Below are 21,026 nucleotides of genomic sequence, written 5' to 3'. Positions count from 1 at the left end.
GACATAAAGATAATTTTAAATCCTATCAGAAGCCACTAAGTTAACTGCTCCCATGGAGCAAGACCCTTATGCTGCCAAGTGGAAGCAAGGACAAGCGGCCTGGGAAGAGTACAAGGATGTTGTCTGGGAAGCTAGGGAACAGGTTAGAAAAGCTAAGGCCCAGTTAGAATTAAACTTGGCTAGGGATGTTAAGGATAACAGGAAGGGATTCTACAGGTACATACCAAATCAAAAACAGATTAGGGAGAACGCAGGCCCCCTCAGGAAGGTCTCAGGTGAACTGGCTACACAGGATTTGGAGAAGGTTAAGGTTCTGAATGACTTCTTTGCCTCGGTCTTCTCTAGCAAAGGCTCTGACCGCACCACCCAAGTCTTGGAAGGCAGATGCCGGGACTGTGAGAATGAAGACCTTGGGCCCACTGTAGGAGAGGTATTGGTTCGAGACCATCTGACTGGGTTTAGCAGTAGCTGTCATTTTTCTCCTTGGTAGCTGGTGCAATGCTGTGTTTTGACTTTTGGGCTGGGAACAGAGCTGAAAACAATGATGTTTTGGTTTGGTCAAGGACTTTGTAAGCCTCATGCTCTGCCAGGGAGGAGGGAAGCTGGGAGGAAGCAGAGACAGGACACCTGACCCAAACTGACCAAAGAGGTATTCCATACCACAGCACGTCATGCCCAGGGGGGAACTGGGAGTTACACGGAAGGGCTAGGTGGACTGCAGGGTTGGAGGAGGTATTGGTCGGTGCTTGGTCGGGCTGGGGGGGTGAGTTATCGGTCACCTGGTGATGGGGTGTTTTATTCTCTTCCCTTGTTATTTCCTTTATCATTACTATTATTGGTGGTAGCAGTAGTGATTTCTGTTATACCTTAGTTACTAAACTGTTCTTATCTCAACTCGTGGGAGTTGCATTCTTTCTGATTCACCTCTCCGTCCCTCCAGGAGTAGGGGGGAGGGCAAGAAGGGGGGGTAGTGGGTAAACAAGATGTCTGGCTGGGGTTAAATCACAACACCATCTTAAAAATCTGAATGTGCACAAGTCCATGGGTCCTGATGAAATCCATCCGCGGCTCCTGAAGGAGCTGGCAAATGAAGCTGCTAAGCCACTGGCCATCATATTTGAAAAATCATGGCAGTCAGGTGAAGTTCCTGACGACTGGAAAAAGGGAAATATAACCCCCATTTTCAAGAAGGGGAAAATGGATGACCCGGGGAATTACAGACCAGTCAGTCTCACCTCTGTGCCTGGCAAAATCTTGGAGCAGATTCTCCTGGAAGGCATGCTAAGGCACATGAAAAACAACAAGGTGCTTGGTGACAGCCAGCATGGCTTCACTAAGGGGAAATCCTGCCTGACCAATTTGGTGGCCTTTTATGATGGGGCTACAGAACTGATGGACAGCGGTAGAGCAGTTGATGTCATCTACCTGGATTTGTGTAAAGCGTTCGACACTGTCCCACATGACATCCTTGTCTCTAAATTGGAGAGACATCAATTTGATGAATGGACCACTCGGTGGATAAAGAACTGGCTGGATGGCCACACACAAAGAGTTGTGATCAATGGCTCAATGTCCATTTGGAGACCTGTAACGAGTGGTGTCCCTCAGGGATCGGTGTTGGGACCGGTCTTGTTTAACATCTTTGTCGCTGACATGGACAGTGGGATTGAGTGCGCCCTCAGCAAGTTTGCCGGTGACACCAAGCTGTGTGGTTCGGTTGATACGCTGGAGGGAAGGAATGCCATCCAGAGGGACCTTGACACGCTTGTGAGGTGGGCTGATGCCAACCTCATGAAGTTTAACCATGCCAAGTGCAAGGTCCTACACCTGGGTCAGAGCAATCCCAGGCACAGCTACAGGCTGGGCAGAGAAGAGATTCAGAGCAGCCCTGCGGAGAAGGACTTGGGGGTGCTGGTCGATGAGAAAATGAACATGAGCCAGCAGTGTGCGCTTGCAGCCCAGAAAGCCAACCGTATCCTGGGCTGCATCAAAAGGAGCGTGACCAGCAGGTCAAAGGAGGTGATCCTGCCCCTTTATTCTCCTCTCGTGAGAACTCACTTGAAGTATTGTGTGCAGTTCTGGTGTCCTCAACATAAAAAGGACATGGAACTGCTGGAACAAGTCCAGAGGAGGGCCATGAGAATGATCAGGGGACTGGAGCACCTCCCATATGAAGATCGGCTGAGAAAGTTGGGACTGTTCAGCCTGGAGAAGAGAAGGCTGCGTGGAGACCTCAGCAGCCTTCCAGTATCTGAAGGGGGCCTATAGGGATGCTGGGGAGGAACTCTTCATTAGGGACTGCAGTGATAGGACAAGGGGTAATGGGTTAAAACTTAAACAGGGGAAGTTTAGATTGGATATAAGGAGGAAATTCTTTCCTGTTAGGGTGGTGAGGCACTGGAATAGGTTGCCCAGGGAGGTTGTGAATGCTCCATCTGTGGCAGTGTTCAAGGCCAGGTTGGACGAGTCCTTGGGTGATATGGTTTAGAGCAAGGTGTCCCTGCCCATGGCAGGGGGGTTGGAACTTGATGATCTTAAGGTCCTTTCCAACCCTAACTATTCTATGAAACAGTGTCACATGGAACAAGTTCCTGTGCTTGCTAATAAACCTGGCACAATGTCCAAAAGCCTTCCTTTTGACATCCCTAGAACATCCCTCCTGGTGAACAAATCTAGTATAGCTTACAATAGTCAAACAAGAAGCCAGATTTATTTATTTCTTTGAAACTGATTTCTTAGCCATAGAGAACAGAAAGAATTCAGCTTCTTAGAGGCCTGACTTTCAGTCATACCTCTGAATTGGTCAGGAAGCTATTATCCCTGGCTCAGCCTGAGTTTTGCCATAGAGCAGACAGAGCACTGTAAAGGATACATTTCACTAACAAATATTCCTCTGTGTCAAAAGAAGTGATTCTTATATGCAAAAGACTCTCATAAAGCTTTATTTTCAGTCTCTAACTTTAAAGTGACTTTCCTTTCTTGAAGAAGCTACAAGATTTTAAATCCTTATTTATTCCATCTGAATGATCCTTTTACAAGAAAGTCCATTTAGAAAGCAACTTAGAAGTCTTGCAAGCAAGACACCTTTTGAATGCAAGGTCAAATACTGGGGATTTGATAGAGGAAAAGAAAGCAAATAGGCCCAACCAGTCATTCTGCATGCAGTGAATATCATTTAATCAGGTTGAATTTCTGCTTTCAATGATTTGATTATTCAGAACTTTAACCATATCCTCCCTCCCCTAAGAGAAAGATGCATTTATTATTTGCTTATTTAATGAAGCTCTAAGAAAGCATCAAGTTGCTATATACATCACTTACTACACCAGTATTGCTGCATGTCAGATTCCTTTGTACCTTGTGTTCATGAATTCCACAGTTTTATCAGATGAAGAAATCTGAATATAGGCTGTCATTCCAGAAGTAACACACTACAGATAGCATAGCAATCCATACTAAATATGTAGCAATAATAGTATCTTCTTAACTCTTCAGCCTAGATCTTACTGTTAATTTTGTTAACTTCAGGTTCAAGCAACTTCCCAAAAGCTACCAATTTGGTTTCACTATACATACCGCAATTTGGAGGCACATACTGAAATGATACTAAATATTCAGAATTTAACCACACCTGCAAAATCATTTGTTGTTTACTCTCAGGTGAGCAGGTCTGTCAGAGGGAATATAGAAGCACATTCTAGTGCATTTATACCAGAAGTGACAGGCTTCCAGTGCATCCTCTCAGAGTACTGATGCAGTTTAATTGCCTGCACTTGCTGAAGCGAAGAGTAGCAAGTCTGAAACCTTCAGAGACATAGCCTATATAATTTCAGCCCATTAAGTATATTCAACAGCAAGAACATCTTTAAGGTATTTTATATGTGCTGTTACAGGCCAAAAATTACAAACTGTCTTGAATGATGCACCCAATCACAGAATCATAGAATGGTTTGGGTTGGAAAAGACCTTAAGATCATCTAGTTCCAAACCTCCTACCATGAGCTGGCATGCCTCACACTAAATCAGGCTGCTTAAGGCCCCGTCTGGCCTGGCCTTTAACACTGCCAGGGATGGAGCTTTCAGAACTTCTCCAGGCAACCAGATCCAGCGCCTCACTCGCCATCGCAGTAAAGAATTTCTCCTTGTATTTAACCTAAATCTCCCCTGTTTGAGTCTTACAAGGTCAAAATTCAGACCATGGTCCCATAATCCTTTCCCCCATCTTGGTCTATTTTAAATGGACTTAAAAATCAATTTAATTACACTTGATCTTTCCTGGCTATTTTTATTTAAGACTTGGAGTACACCACATTACATGAAGATTAGCTCTCTAAAATAAATTCCTTAAGCTCAGGTGCTTTATTCCACCTTTTAAAGTCAATTAAAGTTTCTTTTTCAAAGAAAGAAAAAGCTTCAGCTGTTGGTGCCTGGTTATCAGACTCCCTGGGAAAAGTTAACTGCACCAGTACACTACTAGTTTTAGTAATTTTCTAAGGGAGACTAGAAAATAAAAATGCACCATTCTACTGTCATGACTGATAATGGTTAAAAAATCAAAAAATCAAAAAGTTTTCACAACACTGTTGATAAGACATTACATTTTTAAAAAGTGATTAAAGAGTAAATGATAACACTTTTTTTAAATTAACTTCATTGCAAATGAGAACTCTCCCCAAACAGACTTCCATAACTGTAGTTTAATTAAATATTAATATTTACCTTTTTTTAAAAAAAAGAGGATGTTCCACATTGCAATATGAAATTATGTTGCAAACTGTCTTTTCCTGCTAGAGTTACAGAAGCATGCGCTCTAGAACAGGTTCTCTTCCATACCATAAAACCTCATATAAGATGTCTGTAGCTTTAAATGAGGACATGTACTCCAAACCAGTTTGAATTAAACAGTCACTGATGACCTGTGCACTGAAATATGCACACTAGATCACTTGCCATTTAAAATTAATGTTATGCATGTATCTGCTGTTTTTCTTTCTTGTGATGCCTTGTGGCTTTTATCATCAAGATGTTACCAGTATCTTAAACCCAGGCCATTTGCAATTCTTTTAGAAACACCTTGAAGTAAATAAACAATAAGTAAACTGCTTTTTTGGGGGGGAGCTTCTCATGCCTATGTTTAGGGATGGAAAAGAGACATAACCAAAAATCAAAGTACAAGAAAAAACCTGGGCATGAAAGCCAGACATTTTGACAGACTGAAAAAAAACCCCAAACAAGCCCAACTTTTCCTAAAGCAGAAATTATTTCTTCCCATACTCTACCATAACAAATACAGTAACCTTTCCAAAAGGAGTAAAGGATCTCAAAAAACCAAGCAATAAGCACAAGCATCTTGTATTCAGGATGTACCAGGAAGTACAAAGTGATGTGTGTGGAGGCTTCAAAGCATTCTTTATCAGACACTTCTGTCAGTCAGAAATATTTGTCCTGAATTTCTGGCTCAATTGTTTCAGGATGCTATTTAACATATTGCAAAATACAGGTCACTTAAATACACCCAAAGATGACTCACTGGGAAAGCAGATTACATTTGAAAATGGAAACAGACATATGCAATATATTGACTTTTCAGGAATTTCAAAACTGGACAAGACAAGGATGGAAGACGAAGAATCGAAACTAGTGTCTCTCTTCTGCGTGATAAGAAAATGAATTTTAGATTGAAGAAATATTTTCTGTATGCTTAACCTTCCTCATGGATTGCTAAGAGACATGAAAATGGCTTTACAGCACTCTCTGATTTTAGTATTTATCAATTCACCTGGAAAAGAAAGAGACGAATGTGTTGGGAAGGTGAAGGGTAGGGAAGATGGGGAGGAATATGAAGATCTGAAAACAGATGTAGATTTTTCCTAGGCATATTTTCTTGGAAATTTGTATTAAGCAGCAAATAAAAGTATTTCATATCCATGAAGGGGAAAAAAACAGCTTTCTTAAAAAAAATGTATCTGTAACTTTCTATATTATAAATGAAGATTCAAAAACTCCGGCTTGTATCTGAATAAATCTGAATAAAATCCCAAGCTAGGCTTGTGTCAAGTGGGTGTTCAGGGAAGTAGCTTACAATCAGAAGTTAGATGAAAAGGTTCCTTCAGGCTAACAGACATCAAAGCAGCCTACTGAATATCCTATAGCACCCTACACAGCTTGATAAAAAGCCAGAGGAAAGCTTCTATGTAAAATACTCCCACCTGGTTTTGGCACAGTCTTGCTGATAAACCTAAACAGGAAAATCCTGAGCTGCAATTTAGTCAGCACACTGCACCTTTAGATAATATTTAGTTACATCCCTCAAGAATCAGTAGTTTCTTCTGCAAAAGAAGTTCGAGCTTGCTACAATGCTGTTTTCCTTGACTTACAAAGTTAAAATCTAGAAAAATGAAGAGTGGAAAGAACTGTTGAAAAAAAAATTGCTTCAGGCAGAAAGAAAACCAGACACATCCCCCCCCAAAAAACCCCAAAACCCACAAAAAAAACCAACACCCAAATAAACAAACAAACAAACAAAAAAAAAAAAAAACCCCACAAACAAACAAACAAAAACCACAAAAAGAAAAACCAACTTGGTGGCATACTGAAACTGGGGTGATGTACCTTTGAGTAACTGGAGAATAGCTATGCACTGGTGCAGGTACTCCAACTGGTGTACCAGAGCATGTTTTTGAATGGCTAAGTTTGGCTCATGGGGTGCTAAATGCAGGAACATGCAACCTCCAAATCTGGCTTTGCTGAACACTGCAGTGCTATGCCTGCACTGATACTGGTATTCAAGCTCAAAGTTTAAACTTTAAACATATTAACAAATGTGTACCCATATAAGGTGTAGCCACACTTCAATACATACGTGCATCCCGGCCACAGAAGATGAAGATGAAGTTATTGAGCAACCCCTCAGAGTGCCCTGGCTGCATCCAGCCACATGCAGAAACTCATTCTGTTCACAGCAATGCTGTGAGTTTTCTGTAAATTACTACTAATGCTTATAAAGTAGGTATACAGGTATTGCCCATCTATACTGAAGTAAGCATCAAAGAAAGTAGTTAACCTGGCTGAAACTGTAAAAGATAAGTAACTTGCTCAAGGAAATTTCTTAAAACAATACTTTGATACTTTCTAAAAGACATACCAGATCTTACAAGAGAGCTGTCATCTGTCAGATGAAATTTAAGTGCAAGCTGACCAGCAAAGCAGTAATTTTAACATTGAAAGAAAGTATTAAGGGATCTATTGCTCACTTTAAAGCAGTATGCTTGTTTCAAGTATGGCTGTGTTTCCAGAGATGCCTCTCAATTTAAGAATCATGGCTCAGCTCAGAGGAAAGTCAGTAACAGAAAGCTGCAATTCAGTTCCTGAATACTTAGAATAAAGAATACTAAAGGTAAGGAGTTAGATTTTCATAACCACTCCCATTTCCTATGTTTAAACATAGTACCTTTTCTGTTGCATACCTATCCATGCTAAAAAGGGAGTTTGTATCCCAAAATATTGTTCTGCTTACAGTTTGGAAATCTGGAAAAACCGGACAGAGCAATCAGTGACTATTATAAACCCTTTCATATTCACCATTCAATAAGTCAGACAAGCTTGACAGGTATGTATTTCCACAACAGCTATGATTTTAGGTTTCACATGTATCACAGAGAAGCATAGTGTACATACCTCTTGTGCTAGTTCTTGTGCATTGGAGATGAGAGGATATGGAGGGCTGGCTTTGTTCATATGCACTGTAACAGCATTGTGTATCTTAAACGCATTCTGAAAATCACTATTTTGAACAAGCTGTAAAATGAGAGAGATATCCTCTTGGCTCTGAGGGTCTACCAAAACATGCTGGATATGCTTAAGGGAAGTTAACAGTTCTTCCACTTCTAGGTAGGAAATAACAAAATACAAATAAGATATGAGTTAACAAGATTCATAGTTAAGCAATGTTTATATAAAGAGTTTATAAAGTTTTTTTTGCTGTTCCTGTTTTTAACCAGCAACAACATATGCAAGTTCACTCATTTAGTAGCAGAACATACCTGAATCAAAAAAAGACCACAAAGTTGGTAAAAGGAGACATTAAAAAAGCTGATACTGTTTAAATTCCTATTGCAGGATCAGGTCTTCTCTAAAAGAAATCATAAAAGATCCAATAATTGCAGTTCATGTACAGCTAAATGTTAAAGAGGGACAATTTTGCCACATGAAAATAACTCCTTTGCTAAACTAATCTTAATCATGGAACATTCAGTTATATTCATAGAACCATAGAATATGTGGGTTGGAAGGGCCCTTCAGAGGTTATTGAGTCCAAAGTGTTATTTTGATACATCATTCCATGTGTATCTGCCACAACAGACAACTAACTATTGCTTAGTTATAGACTGAGTGTTTGATACGTAAACTACACCCAATTTTTGAATATAAAATTACCCTCAGTCTTTGCACATTAAAATAAAAAGGTATGGATGAAAAAAAAAAGTCAACTGTCAGAGTTCTGAAAGTCATCTGCACCAGAAGAAAGTCTGTATCTTTTACCTACAAGATTACAAGTTCTATTTAGACTATAAAATTTTTAAATGAATTTTAATAATCAGTTTCTATATGTTTGCAGAATACTACACATGTACTAAGTTACTGAGCTTCAAGAACTACTCTGATACTTTATAGATGCTTTTTAAAGACTGTCAAAATGAACATGTTTTTGAACCAATCAGAATTTCTGCAAATTATGTCACTTTCAGGTATCAGGTACTGAGAAACTACCTAAAACAAGGAGTCTGTATCGCACCTATAATGTGAATCAACTCAGGTAAGAAATCCTCAAGCAGACCAAAAAAACCAGTGGATGTTTTGAGCCTGAAATAATGTATGCATTCTCACACATTATCTGACAAAATCTTTTCAGACACAAGAGGCCGGTCAGCTATCTTCTGTTTTAATAAATTAAAGTAAGCTAGAATTTTGAATCCTGATAGTTTCAAAAAAATGAGCAACAGAGAAAATCCCACATTTTAAAACTGTGACTTGATACTGAGGTCAATCACCTTTACTGGTGTCAAAATATCAGCTTGGAGAACTTTTAAGATTCAGGAACCTCCATTTATTTGTTACAAGCTAACTGAATGACATTAAAATTGGAATGCTATCAAGACACCATCTAAGTTGCACTTTTTACATGAAAATTCACTGAGGATTACTAATCACCAATTACTAACCTGGCTATATTCTGTGAGAAATTTCCTTTACCTAGTTTCAACCTCAAATTCACCAGTACTCTGAACACAATGCTAAACTCAAACTTGAGCACAAGATTAAAACAGTTGATAACTGGGCACATGATAACTATAATTCCTAATAAATTACACATTTCAAACAAGTTTAATGGTTTTCATTTTGGACAAAGAATACCTACACGTTTTCAATTCTGAGTTTGCAAGTCAGTGCTCTATATAATAAAACAACCAATACAGAGCTACTACTCTCATTCTGTACTGTCTGCAGGACAATAAAAAAACCAAACCCAACCCTTCCAGAACCATTCCACACATGCCAAAAACATCCTGCCCACAAAAGGTCAAAGGCTTCTTCCTGTAACCACCAAGGAAGCTAAGTGCAGTAGTACAAAAGCTGCATGGAAAGCTCAGATTCTGGCTGTGCAGGATATTCCCCAGGTGAAATCCAGTACAGCTCACAACACTAATTAAGGCAGCCAATGTCTCACTAGAGAACTGTATACACAATATACTGCTTACCACACAGAGGGAAATGCCATTTGGAGAGAAGGCTAAAGAATACTCTACAAGCAAGAATATTGCCTAAACAGGACACTGTCAGCTGGCAAAATTCTGATCTAGTGCAGTATGCACATTATCAAAGCACCTCAGCAACTGATTCTCCCAAGTCAGAGGAAGTGAACTATTTTCAAGCATTTTAATAAAAAATGTAAACCAGTCAGATGTTACTGTAAAGTTCCTACTGATACCTGCCCAATTAAACACACCAACTCAAAATTCTACCAGTTGTTACCAGATTCAAAAAACAGTGAGGCATTACAGAAGAACCTCACCTCTTCTGACTCTCAATATGCCTAAACTATTTTATTCCATTAATTTTTAATTGTCTATCCCCTCTTATATATCAGAGGATTCAAATACATAATACCCATATGTACACACACAATTCTAAAATATATTCCATAAAATAAACACATCTTATTCTGCATAAAAGATGTCCTCTACATATTCTTGTTTCAGCCCTTTACTATTTCCGTCTGTGTCGCCCTTTCTGTCAGACTACCATAGTACTGTCTCCTCCCTGCGTAATTCCTTTCTATCCTGAATCCTTTTTTGTGCTGGATGCAAAAGCCCTATACCAAATGATAAGCCTCCCCATGGAGCAAAAAAAATAAAAATAAAAATACCCCCCCCCCCCCCCAATCACAGCTCTGAAGGAGAAATAACGCTTGAAAGGAGTGAAATGAAACATTCCCCAAAAGCCAGCAATCCATTGCCTAGTCACTTGTTTAATAAAAATAACTCACGTACACATCTGGCTAGCTCTCTCTAGGTTCCTGCTTCCGAATTCTGAATCAGAGATTAGATTTTGTTGCACGATTTTTGTTTTGGTAGTCTTAAAAAAAAAAAACAGAAAAAATGCAAGCAATAAAGACTCCATCTCTAGACATTTCCTACTGCAAGGGCTGTCTGGAGGAAAAAAGATCAGTAAAGACTAACATCTGCATTTACTCACAGAAAAAAGTCAGGGTTCTTTGGCAGAACAAGTCCATTTTTTAATCGCAGATCGATTACCAATCAAGTACTTTTTTAAAAAGGTCTTCTTTTACAAGTAGTGTTGCAGCCTTTTTTCCATTAGGCTATGAAATGGCTGGAATGTGCCCGAGCACTGCGCGATATGCACATTAATCAAAAGACTGCAGGGCAAAAGTATGCAACTGCAGGGGAGGACCCATGGTCACAGCCTAACATGTTAGATTAGAAAAAGAAAAGAGCTGCTGTTTATCACCTCAAACAAAAATTTATGAACAGCAAACTTAAGATATAATTGGATTTATTACATGTCAGCACTAAGATCTTAATTCTCAACCTTTTTACAGATCCCTAGAGTAACTCTGTGCTGGTATTAGCACACTAATACTCCACATATTACTTGAGTCAAAGGGCTAAATATTGTTTTATCCAAAACTATTTCTGAAATTTTATTCATAACATATTTCTAAATAAGTATTAAAAAACAAACCTAAAACCCAACCCAAAGCCAAACAAATAGGCACATTTTCCTCTAAAAACCCCAGTTCACTGCAGCCAGAAAAGGTTCAAAGTGTCAGTTACTCATTTAACTAAATTAGCTGAATGAACTGCAGCAAACAAAAACTTCTCTGCATTTTATAGAAGTAAACTGCTATGAAAAATTCACATACTTACATGCACATGTTCTAGGTGCGCATGAAGTTATTTCCATTAAGACAGCTGTCTAAATCATATACCTTTTTAATAACAAACATGCTCTTTAAATTATTTTGATTGTGCCCTGTTTTATAAATACAATTCAATCTCCTTAATCTAGTCTGCCTTTTAAGATGAAAAGATTAAGGACTTGGCTAAGATCTGCCACATTTAATGCTGGAACTTATGAAACATTTGCAAAACTAAAAATACAATCAGGTCAATATTCTTATTTTAAACATAAAAGACTGAATAAGGATAGGTTTTGGACAAAGTCAGGGTCTAGCAAGTTTCTCAGAGACCAAAAATTTGTATATGTAAACTTACAAAAAATCAGGCCTCTCCAGTTCAGGTATCCGATAAAAAAGCAGAAGAGATAATGAACTCAAATCTTCTCTATGAAGCCATATTATTTTGTGAATGTGCATGTGTGCATACATGCTTGTAAGGCAACATCCCTGGCCCTGATATTAATCAGGGACAGCTTTCAGAATAAAAAAAAAAATTAAAAAAATTCTTCTTAAATTCAGCATTAGTGTCAGATGTCAGTATGATTAATCAGGAAACTGGAAAAAGGATGTGCTTAAAAGTGGAGGAAAATTTTGGAAGAGGCAAAGTTACTGCAGAAGACCTTTGTTAAATTTAAAATTATGACTCAGTTTTTTACAACACTGATGACTGAACAGAATTTTTTTATGGGTTATGTAAGTTAAGAGATTCACAGCATTTCATTTACGACATATTTTTTAAGTTTGCAACTCAACATCACAGTTGAACACAACAAAAGCACCACTCTTAACAGAAGTTCTTAACTATTATAAATCCTCCTCCTGAATCTTGAGTCTACCTGATCCAAATTATTACTATGATTCTGTCCAGCAAGGAAACAGCAGTAGTATATTTGCATGCCTGTCAATATTATGTCATGACTTCTCTGATTGAAATAGATGCTTATGAAGCCCTAATTCAGCTCCCTGGTGCATATATAGCTCTATCAGGATCTAGCCTAACTACATCTCCTAAAACTCTTTGCCTTTCACTTCTACTGTTCGATATCAATCTTTGTATCTGCTGTTTTGTGTTCCAAGAAAAAAATTTCACAATCAAGTATCTAATAATGACAGCTATGAAGCAAACCATTTCAGAACCACTCTCTTTAAAAACTACTAACATTACATTTTCATCAGTGTCCAAGTGTTAAGGTAAGCAGATTTTCACTATCAATGTCAACACTTTAAGAGTGTAAGTTATATTAGGTGAAAAACTGATAATGCAAGACAGTCAGAAGAAATCCCGAGTGTTTCTCTGAAATATTAAAACCTTGTGTTTTGATTTTAAATTACAGTAAGTGTTTATTATGTTTATTAACTGCTTATTCTGGTCTGTGCTTCATCAAACATAATAAAATTGGGTATTACTTACATGATTTTCCCCAGTGTAAAGACAATGGAGACATCCACTGAATTCATTAGTTATCTACAGGGTATTTGACTGGTCCCCCAATAAATCAGTTTTGAAAAGCTATTTGCTGAAGCACACAGACTGATGCTTGACTAAATAAATAAACCCTCAAACCACCCCAAATCCAAAGAACCAGGAGGCATTAAACCTGCATATGAATTAGCTAAATTGGGTTTTCAGTGGCCTAAAAGAACATTAGTATCGTATCAACTAATTATTTTCCCTATTGGTCCATTCATTGCATTTTACCTACCTAGTGTCTTCACAGTATAATGAGGACTCTCCAAAACTCCTTCTTCTGTGTCAAATATAGGATTATCTATTCCAGTTTTAGGAGGAATTTGTGCCAGTTTTTTTAGCCTCATAGAAGCAGTAAGGTCCAGTTCTTGTTTCTTTCCCTCTTCCTCCCGTCTGCGCCTTATGTCCTCCTGTTGCTGTCGAATTCGCTCGAGTTGAGCGCTCCGCCGCATGGGCATCATCCTGGAGCCCAAATCACCAGGGCAATCAACCCCCATTTCTCTGTGCTTCTGAGGCTCCTCAGGAGATGCAAGATGTACATTTTTTACTTCAATGTCAGAATCTTCTGTGATATGTCCATTCATATGAGAAGTTGTCATGATTGGTTTTAATTATTCTCTTCAAACAGAAATGCTGTTATTAGGCCAGTTTTCGCGATGACGTTGCATAAAATCCATTATAACTTCAAAAATATTTCCATTCCATCACACGACAGTTGAAGAAACATCCAGCAGGACTCTAATGGAAGATATTAGAAAGAAGTTAGTGAATAACTACATTAATAAGAGAACACCAAAGACAATTATCCAGGTCATAGAATCGTAGAATAATTAGGGTTGGAAAGGCCCTTAAGATCATCAAGGTCCAACCCCCCTACCGTGGGCAGGGACATCTCACACTAAACCATGTCACCCAAGGCTCTGTCTAACCTGGCCTTGAACACCGCCCAGGAGAGAGCATTCACAACTTCCATGGGCAACCCATTCCAGTGCCCCACCACCCTCACAGTAAATAACTTCCTCCTTGTATCTAATCTAAACTTCACCTGTTTACGTTTGAACCTGTTACCCCTTGTCCTATCACTACAGTCCCTCCCCAGCATCCTTATACGCCCCCTGCAGATACTGGAAGGCTGCTATGAGGTCTCCACGCAGCCTTCTTTTCTCCAGGCTGAACAGCCTCAACTTTCTCAGCCTGTCTTCATACAGGAGGTGCTCCAGCCCTCCCATCATCCTTGTGGCTCTCCTCTGTGCTTGTTGCAACAGTTCCATGTCCTCTACAATTTAGAAACAAAGATGTCGTGCAGGACAGTGTCAAACACTTTGCACAAGTCCAGCTAGATGACACTGGCTGCTTTGCCCCTGGCCATCAGTTCTGCAACCCCATCAAAGGCCACTAAATTGGTCATCCAGGACTTCCCCTTAGTGAAGCCATGCTGGCTGTCACCAAGCACTTTCTTGTTTTTCATGTGTCTTTGCATCCTTTCCAGGAGAATCTGCTCTAAGATTTTGTCAGGCACAGAGGTGAGACTGACTGGTCTGTAATTCCCTGGGTCATCCATTTTCCCCTTCTTGAAAATGGGGGTTATATTTCCCTTTTTCCAGTTGTCAGGAAGTTCATGTGACTGCCATGATTTTTCAAATATGATGGCCAGTGGCTTAGCAACTTCATTCACCAGCTCCTTCAGGACCTGTGAATAGATTTCATCAGATCCCATGGAACTGTGCACGTTCAGGTTCTTAAGACGGTCTTGAACCAGATCCTCTCCTACAGTGGGCCCAAGGTCTTCATTCTCACAGTCCCCGCATTTGCCTTCCAAGACTTGAGCCGCGTGGCCAGAGCATGTGCCAGTGAAGACTGAGGTAAAGAAGTCATTAAGAAGCCTTTGGAGAAGGCTGAGGTTCTTAAAGGCCCTTGGGTGTCACAACAGTGTAACTTGTCCTCCACATTTACATAGTGCTTCTTCCCCTACAAGAACTACAGAACCCTCATGCATTTGTTTCACACATTTAATAAACTTGATACTCCAAGATTACAGAAGTACTGTTCAAGCTAACCTTAAAGCCTCTTGTATTCCCTTATCGAAGCAGTAGAGATTCTACACTTAATACACCCATTTACAAATTAGAGGTTTTCTGGAAGTTCTCACTCAGTTTTAGTTTATCCTTTCATTCTTAAGAGGTTCAACACAAACCATACTTATGATCCTACAAGCACTAAATAAGAGTAATTTATTATAAACAAGAACACGAAGTTTAATAAGTTAAATGCAAGTAAAGGTATTTGCATTTATTATTCATAAAGTGAGGCATTTTTATGTAGACATCACTTCCCAGGTTCAGAGACAACAGATTGGGCACAGAGCTCTTCCAAGGATATTCTATAAAGCAGGCTGGAGCTGCATTTACACAATTCCAAGTAGGGATAAAGTCCTACGATAAGGGTTGGACAGTTCTGATTAGCCACTACTCTTAGTAATTTCTATAGGTATGTACTAAAGCAGAAAGAATTAAATACAAGAGTACAAATCCTTGTGTGGGTGTACAGAAGTGTAGATTTGACAGAACAATAATTTCCAGTCAAGTAGTGACATTCCACTACACTCCTTATACCTTATTTGCTTTCACATTCTTGATGATTTAGACTCAAGAACTTAAGTGTCCTGATAAATGTAACAACTCAGCACTTATATATAACAATGTGTTTTATACCACATTGCCTTTCTATATCAAAGCCAGTGATACATTATCCTCAATAAGACCAATTAAAAGGTCATAAAAATCAATAAATAGTTGTGTAGAGTATTACCAACACTTAATTTTTCAAGTTTCTTTTTATAATCTACTGAAGGGAAATGCTACAAAATATGTTAAAGTTTTATTATACACTAGAAGCACCAAGACCAAAAAAATACCTCACAACCAACTTGCTTAAACCAAATGTTTGTGTTTGGAGGAGGAAAGGAAAGACACTGATGTTGTAATTAAGCTGAAAATTAAATATCAATAGTTCTGTTTTGGAGGAGCACCAAGAGAGACTCCTACACAAGTTTCTGCCAGCCTGCAATTCTAAAGAAGTACAGCTTTTCATTTTCATAAGGAGCAGTACACAGCTACCTACAGCAACAGTTTAGTTTATTTCCTCCAGCCACAACTACCAGTTATCATCAAAAACTTCAATGTAGGAAATATTAAGGCATTTCAGTGGTAGTAAAAATTACTTTTTGCCTTTAAAAGATACTTAATTGCGCTGCACAGATACACAAAAGTTGTTTCAATACTCAACATTCCCATACTGAGGAAAAAAAAATAAAAATCAGGCAACAAAAAAAGCCAATCAATAGCTGCACAGTAGTGGGGCTACCACTGCAAGTACTAAGTATTATTTGGCACCTCTAAAAATTGCAGTTAGTGTCCAACTTAAAAAGAACAGCTTTTCAAATAATAAAAATCACATAAAGTTAGCATTCAGGCAGGCTTATATAAAGCACCGTATCAAAAAATGGTCTCAAATTCAGAGAACAACAGATAGCAATTTAGCAAAATGATCCTCAGAAAGCTACATTTCCCTTTCTGTAAAGGCAACTTCTCTGTACAGAAATACCAGTCCCAAAGAAGGAAGTCTCACTGGGTACAATAAAACTGCAAAGAGCACTAATTTAGCTGAGGATGGAAGGTAAATCAAATTCTCTCAGCCACGCTGTACTGGCCACAGCTTGCCTGAGAACTGAACCTTCTGAAACTTACACTCATTTTTTTCAACTCTGACAAGCTGAAAGAAAATTCACATTCCTCAGTCCATAGGGTACAACTAACAGGTGTCAAAAACAATTTTGAGGGGATGAATATCCATTTACTCAGCACTAACTAGAGAAGTCAAACACACTACCTGAGGATACACGAGTAAAACCAACTTTAAAGATACCATTGTAACACTCAATCATGTGTAAGCTAAGTACTGTCTCACTCCCTAATGAAGAATCTACACATCAGAAAACAAAGTTGATAGCCAGTATTTACTAACTGATAAAAATATTTAAGGTGGGATTAGCTACATTTCCTCCATCAAACTTAAAAATACTAGCTACCTAAGACAAAGAGTCAGAAAAAAGGGCACAAGAAAAACTCATATCTGTATATAGAATGAGAAAGGTTTAAATCTCTTTAGCAGTTAGTACTATAGACCAGAGAAACAAAAATATGGTCTGAAGTAAACATTAGTAATAGGCAACCACTAGTAACACTGCTTACATTTTCAGTGTAAGTTCCATGCAAGATTCAAAGAGCGTAAGATTTCTTGGAACAGAGTAACCAAGACATTTAAGTAGCCTACAACAGTAGCTGCTTACTTTCAGTATTTAAGATCTAAATCAGTTAAGAAACAAAAGTTACAGAAAACATAGAGCTGTCCTGCAGTCACACTTTAACAACATTCAGAAAACTGTCATCAAAATTTAAGAGTTTTAGGAGAATTTTAAATAGAAAATATTTTGATATCGCAGAAAGTTAGGTTTCTCTGAAGCAGCCAATAAACAGTACATACAAAGTAATTACACTCAGGTAATACAAAAGATAATACAAAATACCACTTATCAGGCAGCCTAAAATTTGACATTACTAAAATATCAAACCAACTCCACAAAAAAACCGCTCCTCACTCCTCCAGCCCCATCCCTGATATACCTAGTTGGTAATCCATAAAAGCATAGGCATGCTCCAAGTCTGGAGTGCTGGAACAACTATCTTTGATTAAAGATCTTCTGATAATGGTTGACCCTTCCAAACCTAAGCCCACTGTTCTTTCTGCTGTCTCAAGTCTGCTTCAGACATTACAAATCCTCACCTCCACCATTGTGGGAAAACTGCTACTGCCCAATGCATTACACATATTGACCCCTAATCATGTCAGGCTTCTAACACTCTTTAACGTCTTCGAATACACTGAACAAAGCACATACCCCCAAAAGCTCTGTCAAAGAATAAATATACATAAAACACAATCATCTTGGTGTGAGAGATGCCAGTACAAGATACATACTGACAGGGACAGAAACAGAAGTGCTGTAAGGTGGTTTAAGTTTTTACTTGCTTCCCGCGGACTGTGGCTGGTGTTCATAGCAATCCTAATCGCTTTAACAACTAAATTCTGTACAGTAAAATTAAATTTGTTTTGCTTCAGCAACTTCCAAAGAGCAAAAATGACATTTTCTGGAGGCTGAGGCTTTGTCGTACATTTTGGTGTTCTTTAAAATTCTTTCAGTGCTGGAAGTATGATTAGTCTTGATAGTTTCCTTTTTAAAATTCATTAAAACTGCAAATTCTGAATGACTGCAAGGGAGTTCAGTGCTCACCTGCCATTGAATTTCATTAGTTTTGGCATGGTTGAGAGCATAAAAGCTCAATCGACATCTGTAATTATATTACAAACACAAGAAAGACGTTTTTAACATCAGCTGCAGTGCAAAGGATTTATGATCATCTGAAAGCCATATAGTATGACAGACATGGTATATTAAAAAAATCATTAAAATACCTGGAAGAATTCTAGGTTGCTGAAGTGAATTAAAAATTAGATTAAAATCAGTTACAAGATGGTTCCCAATATCTGAATTACTAACAAAATATGAGCATATAATTATGCTAGAGAACACTACTATGTATTATTAATGGCTCACATAATGGTGGGTTTTCTGGTGATTTTACTCAGTGTTTCAGATTTCTAAGCAAGCAAGACCCAAGTCATAAAAACTGCAAAATAAAACACTTTAGTAATTCCAAAAAAGGGATCTCAGTATAGGAAAAAAAATTCTCTCATCTTTCCCTGCATCATCTCTCAAGCATCATTTGTTTCTTCAACAGCATTTCAGTGAACCTGCAAGACTGAGAGACTTAGAAGCCAACTGCAGACAGGAAAACAACACAAACCATGTTGCACAACATAAAATTCACCACTACTTGATGAAAGTTAAAGACTGGAATTTATGGTAGAAAATACTTCACAGGTATTTCCTATGGAGCTTAAGAGTACATGAAATGCCTGGCACAGACTGAAGCAGTCTGACCTCTTTCAAAAGCAAGTTACAAAACCTATGACTACTTGATACTATTGTTCTTAATATAAAAAAATTGTGTAACAGAAAAGAGAGTTCTATTTACACTAGCTTTGCAACACATTCAAGACTGACTTCTGGTATGGTTGATTTGGTTTTTTTAGTCTACAATATTTCATGATTTCCTCTAGTTAGATGTTCTAGCACAGTCTTGATATTGGAACTCTTCCTCTAATATCCAGCTGACTCTTATTTCTAGGAATCTCAAACCAGAGTTCATTATAAAATCTGTCAAGCACAGTAACTCAGTTCATACGTATTTCAAAGGGCTTTCAGACATGCCAAGAGGTTTTAACATTCCATGCTCACTTAAACGTGCAAGATATGTGGATAAACAGCAAAAGGGCTAAACCCTCAAAAGTAAAGTAATTTTCATTGTTAGCGCTGTCGAAGTTACATCTGCACCAGAGCAATAACAATGTTAACTTGCAACAGACTGATGAAAAATTCAGATGCTAAGGTTAGATTCCAGCTTTATAATTTGTATAAACAAATTGCTCAAATGGCAAACCTGGGAAACTGTAAGCACTTATTTGAATCTCATCAGTATTGCACGTAAGAACGTTTAATTTATGACACATATAATTTTATTAGGCTTGCCTATCTGTTGATGCAGTGGCAACAATCAAGAAAGTCACAGTGTAGACTGGCCAGTTCTTGAGCTATCAACTCCCAAAGATGTATCACTGTTACCTACAGAACTGATATGAACAAAGTGCTCCCCACAAAAACCATGAGCCAATAAAAGTAGATCATGTCAATCAACAGCCACATCATTTGGCCTTCTCCGTCAACTTCACCTTTGCAGTAAAAAATACGCAAGATACCTTTGCAATTTCTGTGCACAAATTATATGAAATTATAACACACAATTTCATTGTATATTTGCACATGACGTACATGAGAGTGGATTTTAACCTGTTTCACTGCAGAAGCATAAATTCCTTTCTAAGGTACATCCAAAGGCTGTTTCATATAAATATTCAGTGTAATAGGGCAGATTATTCCTGTTTCAGTCACTGTTGTAGCTTTTAGCCATATCAGACTACCAGATATATTTCTATATCTCATGTTAAACCACCGAGTGAGACAGACAATGGAGTTTAGATACACAACTGTTGCTGCTTCAAAATTAGAAGCAGAAATGCAAGACTTGTGTTTGTTATCACTAATCAAAGCTTCATTGCCAAATGTCCAAACTTGCAGCCAGTCCTCATCTGGTCATGGGAGGTAATGTTTATGCGCTTCCAGTTTTTCTGGTGCCAGGGCTCCCTGTGCAGCGGCTGCACCCCCATTTGCATGGTTAGCCCTGCATTCCCTTGCTGGCCCCAGAGCACTGGAGGTTCCCATGGCCACAGCTCTGCCAGCTCCACAGGACTTACATCATGCGCCAACCATGCAGTGCTGCTCCTCGGCTCGCTCTGCTGCTTCTCCCCAGGTTTTGAGACCGCAGCAGTCCGTCTTCCAGCCCTGTTAGAAATCGAGACAATTACTCAAATTCGGAGGATCAAAAAAGCCTTTTGTGAGTCCTATCAAGTTTGGTCAAAACTCTCAACACACGGCAACAGCGAGGCCAAGAAAATCTCTGACATACAGCACTTCCACTGTTCTATTTACAGTAGTCATTAGAAAAAAAATCACAGCCTAAATGATTCAGGTGAGTGAAATCAGTTGAAAAGCTATGCTGGATACACCACAATAGATTACTTCTGGTAATATATTTTAGCTCTTTTAGGTCTAAAGAAATTAATGCCACTTAAAATAAGCATGATCAAAGTTTTAAGGAACTAAAGAGGCTGATTTTTAGAAAAAGGAACACTTAAATCTTACTTAAATTCTTACCAATCTCTGTGAAAAACACATGCTGCATGCTCTACTAGCAGCTATCTTCCTTGATTAGTATTTCAGTAGTGAGCTCCTTTAATCAGTAAAAATGATAGCACAGGTCAAGCAGAACCACTGCACAAGAA

General features: G+C 38.5%; 1 protein-coding gene across 1 annotated transcript in view; it reads right to left on the bottom strand.

The window, feature by feature from the left end:
- The window catches only part of PALS1 (protein associated with LIN7 1, MAGUK p55 family member), a 35,043-nt gene extending 14,517 nt beyond the window's left edge, over nt 1–20,526 (bottom strand). Inside the window, exons 1-3 of the mRNA XM_061380194.1 lie at nt 20,439–20,526; nt 13,183–13,685; nt 7,678–7,886 (exon numbers count right to left, since the gene is read on the bottom strand). Coding sequence (XP_061236178.1) covers nt 7,678–7,886; nt 13,183–13,546 — 573 coding nt within the window. The 5' untranslated portion in view covers nt 13,547–13,685; nt 20,439–20,526. The remainder of the gene's footprint in view (nt 1–7,677; nt 7,887–13,182; nt 13,686–20,438) is intronic.
- Nucleotides 20,527–21,026: the final 500 nt, after the last annotated feature.

Source organism: Neopsephotus bourkii, unplaced genomic scaffold (assembly GCF_033783945.1).
Source record: "Neopsephotus bourkii isolate Nb327-2 ecotype Australia unplaced genomic scaffold, CSIRO-AGI_Nbou_v1 NB_1792, whole genome shotgun sequence".
Lineage (NCBI taxonomy): Eukaryota > Metazoa > Chordata > Aves > Psittaciformes > Psittacidae > Neopsephotus > Neopsephotus bourkii.
The sequence above is the reverse complement of the archived record's forward strand: the minus strand, read 5'-3'. Positions and strand labels throughout refer to the sequence as shown.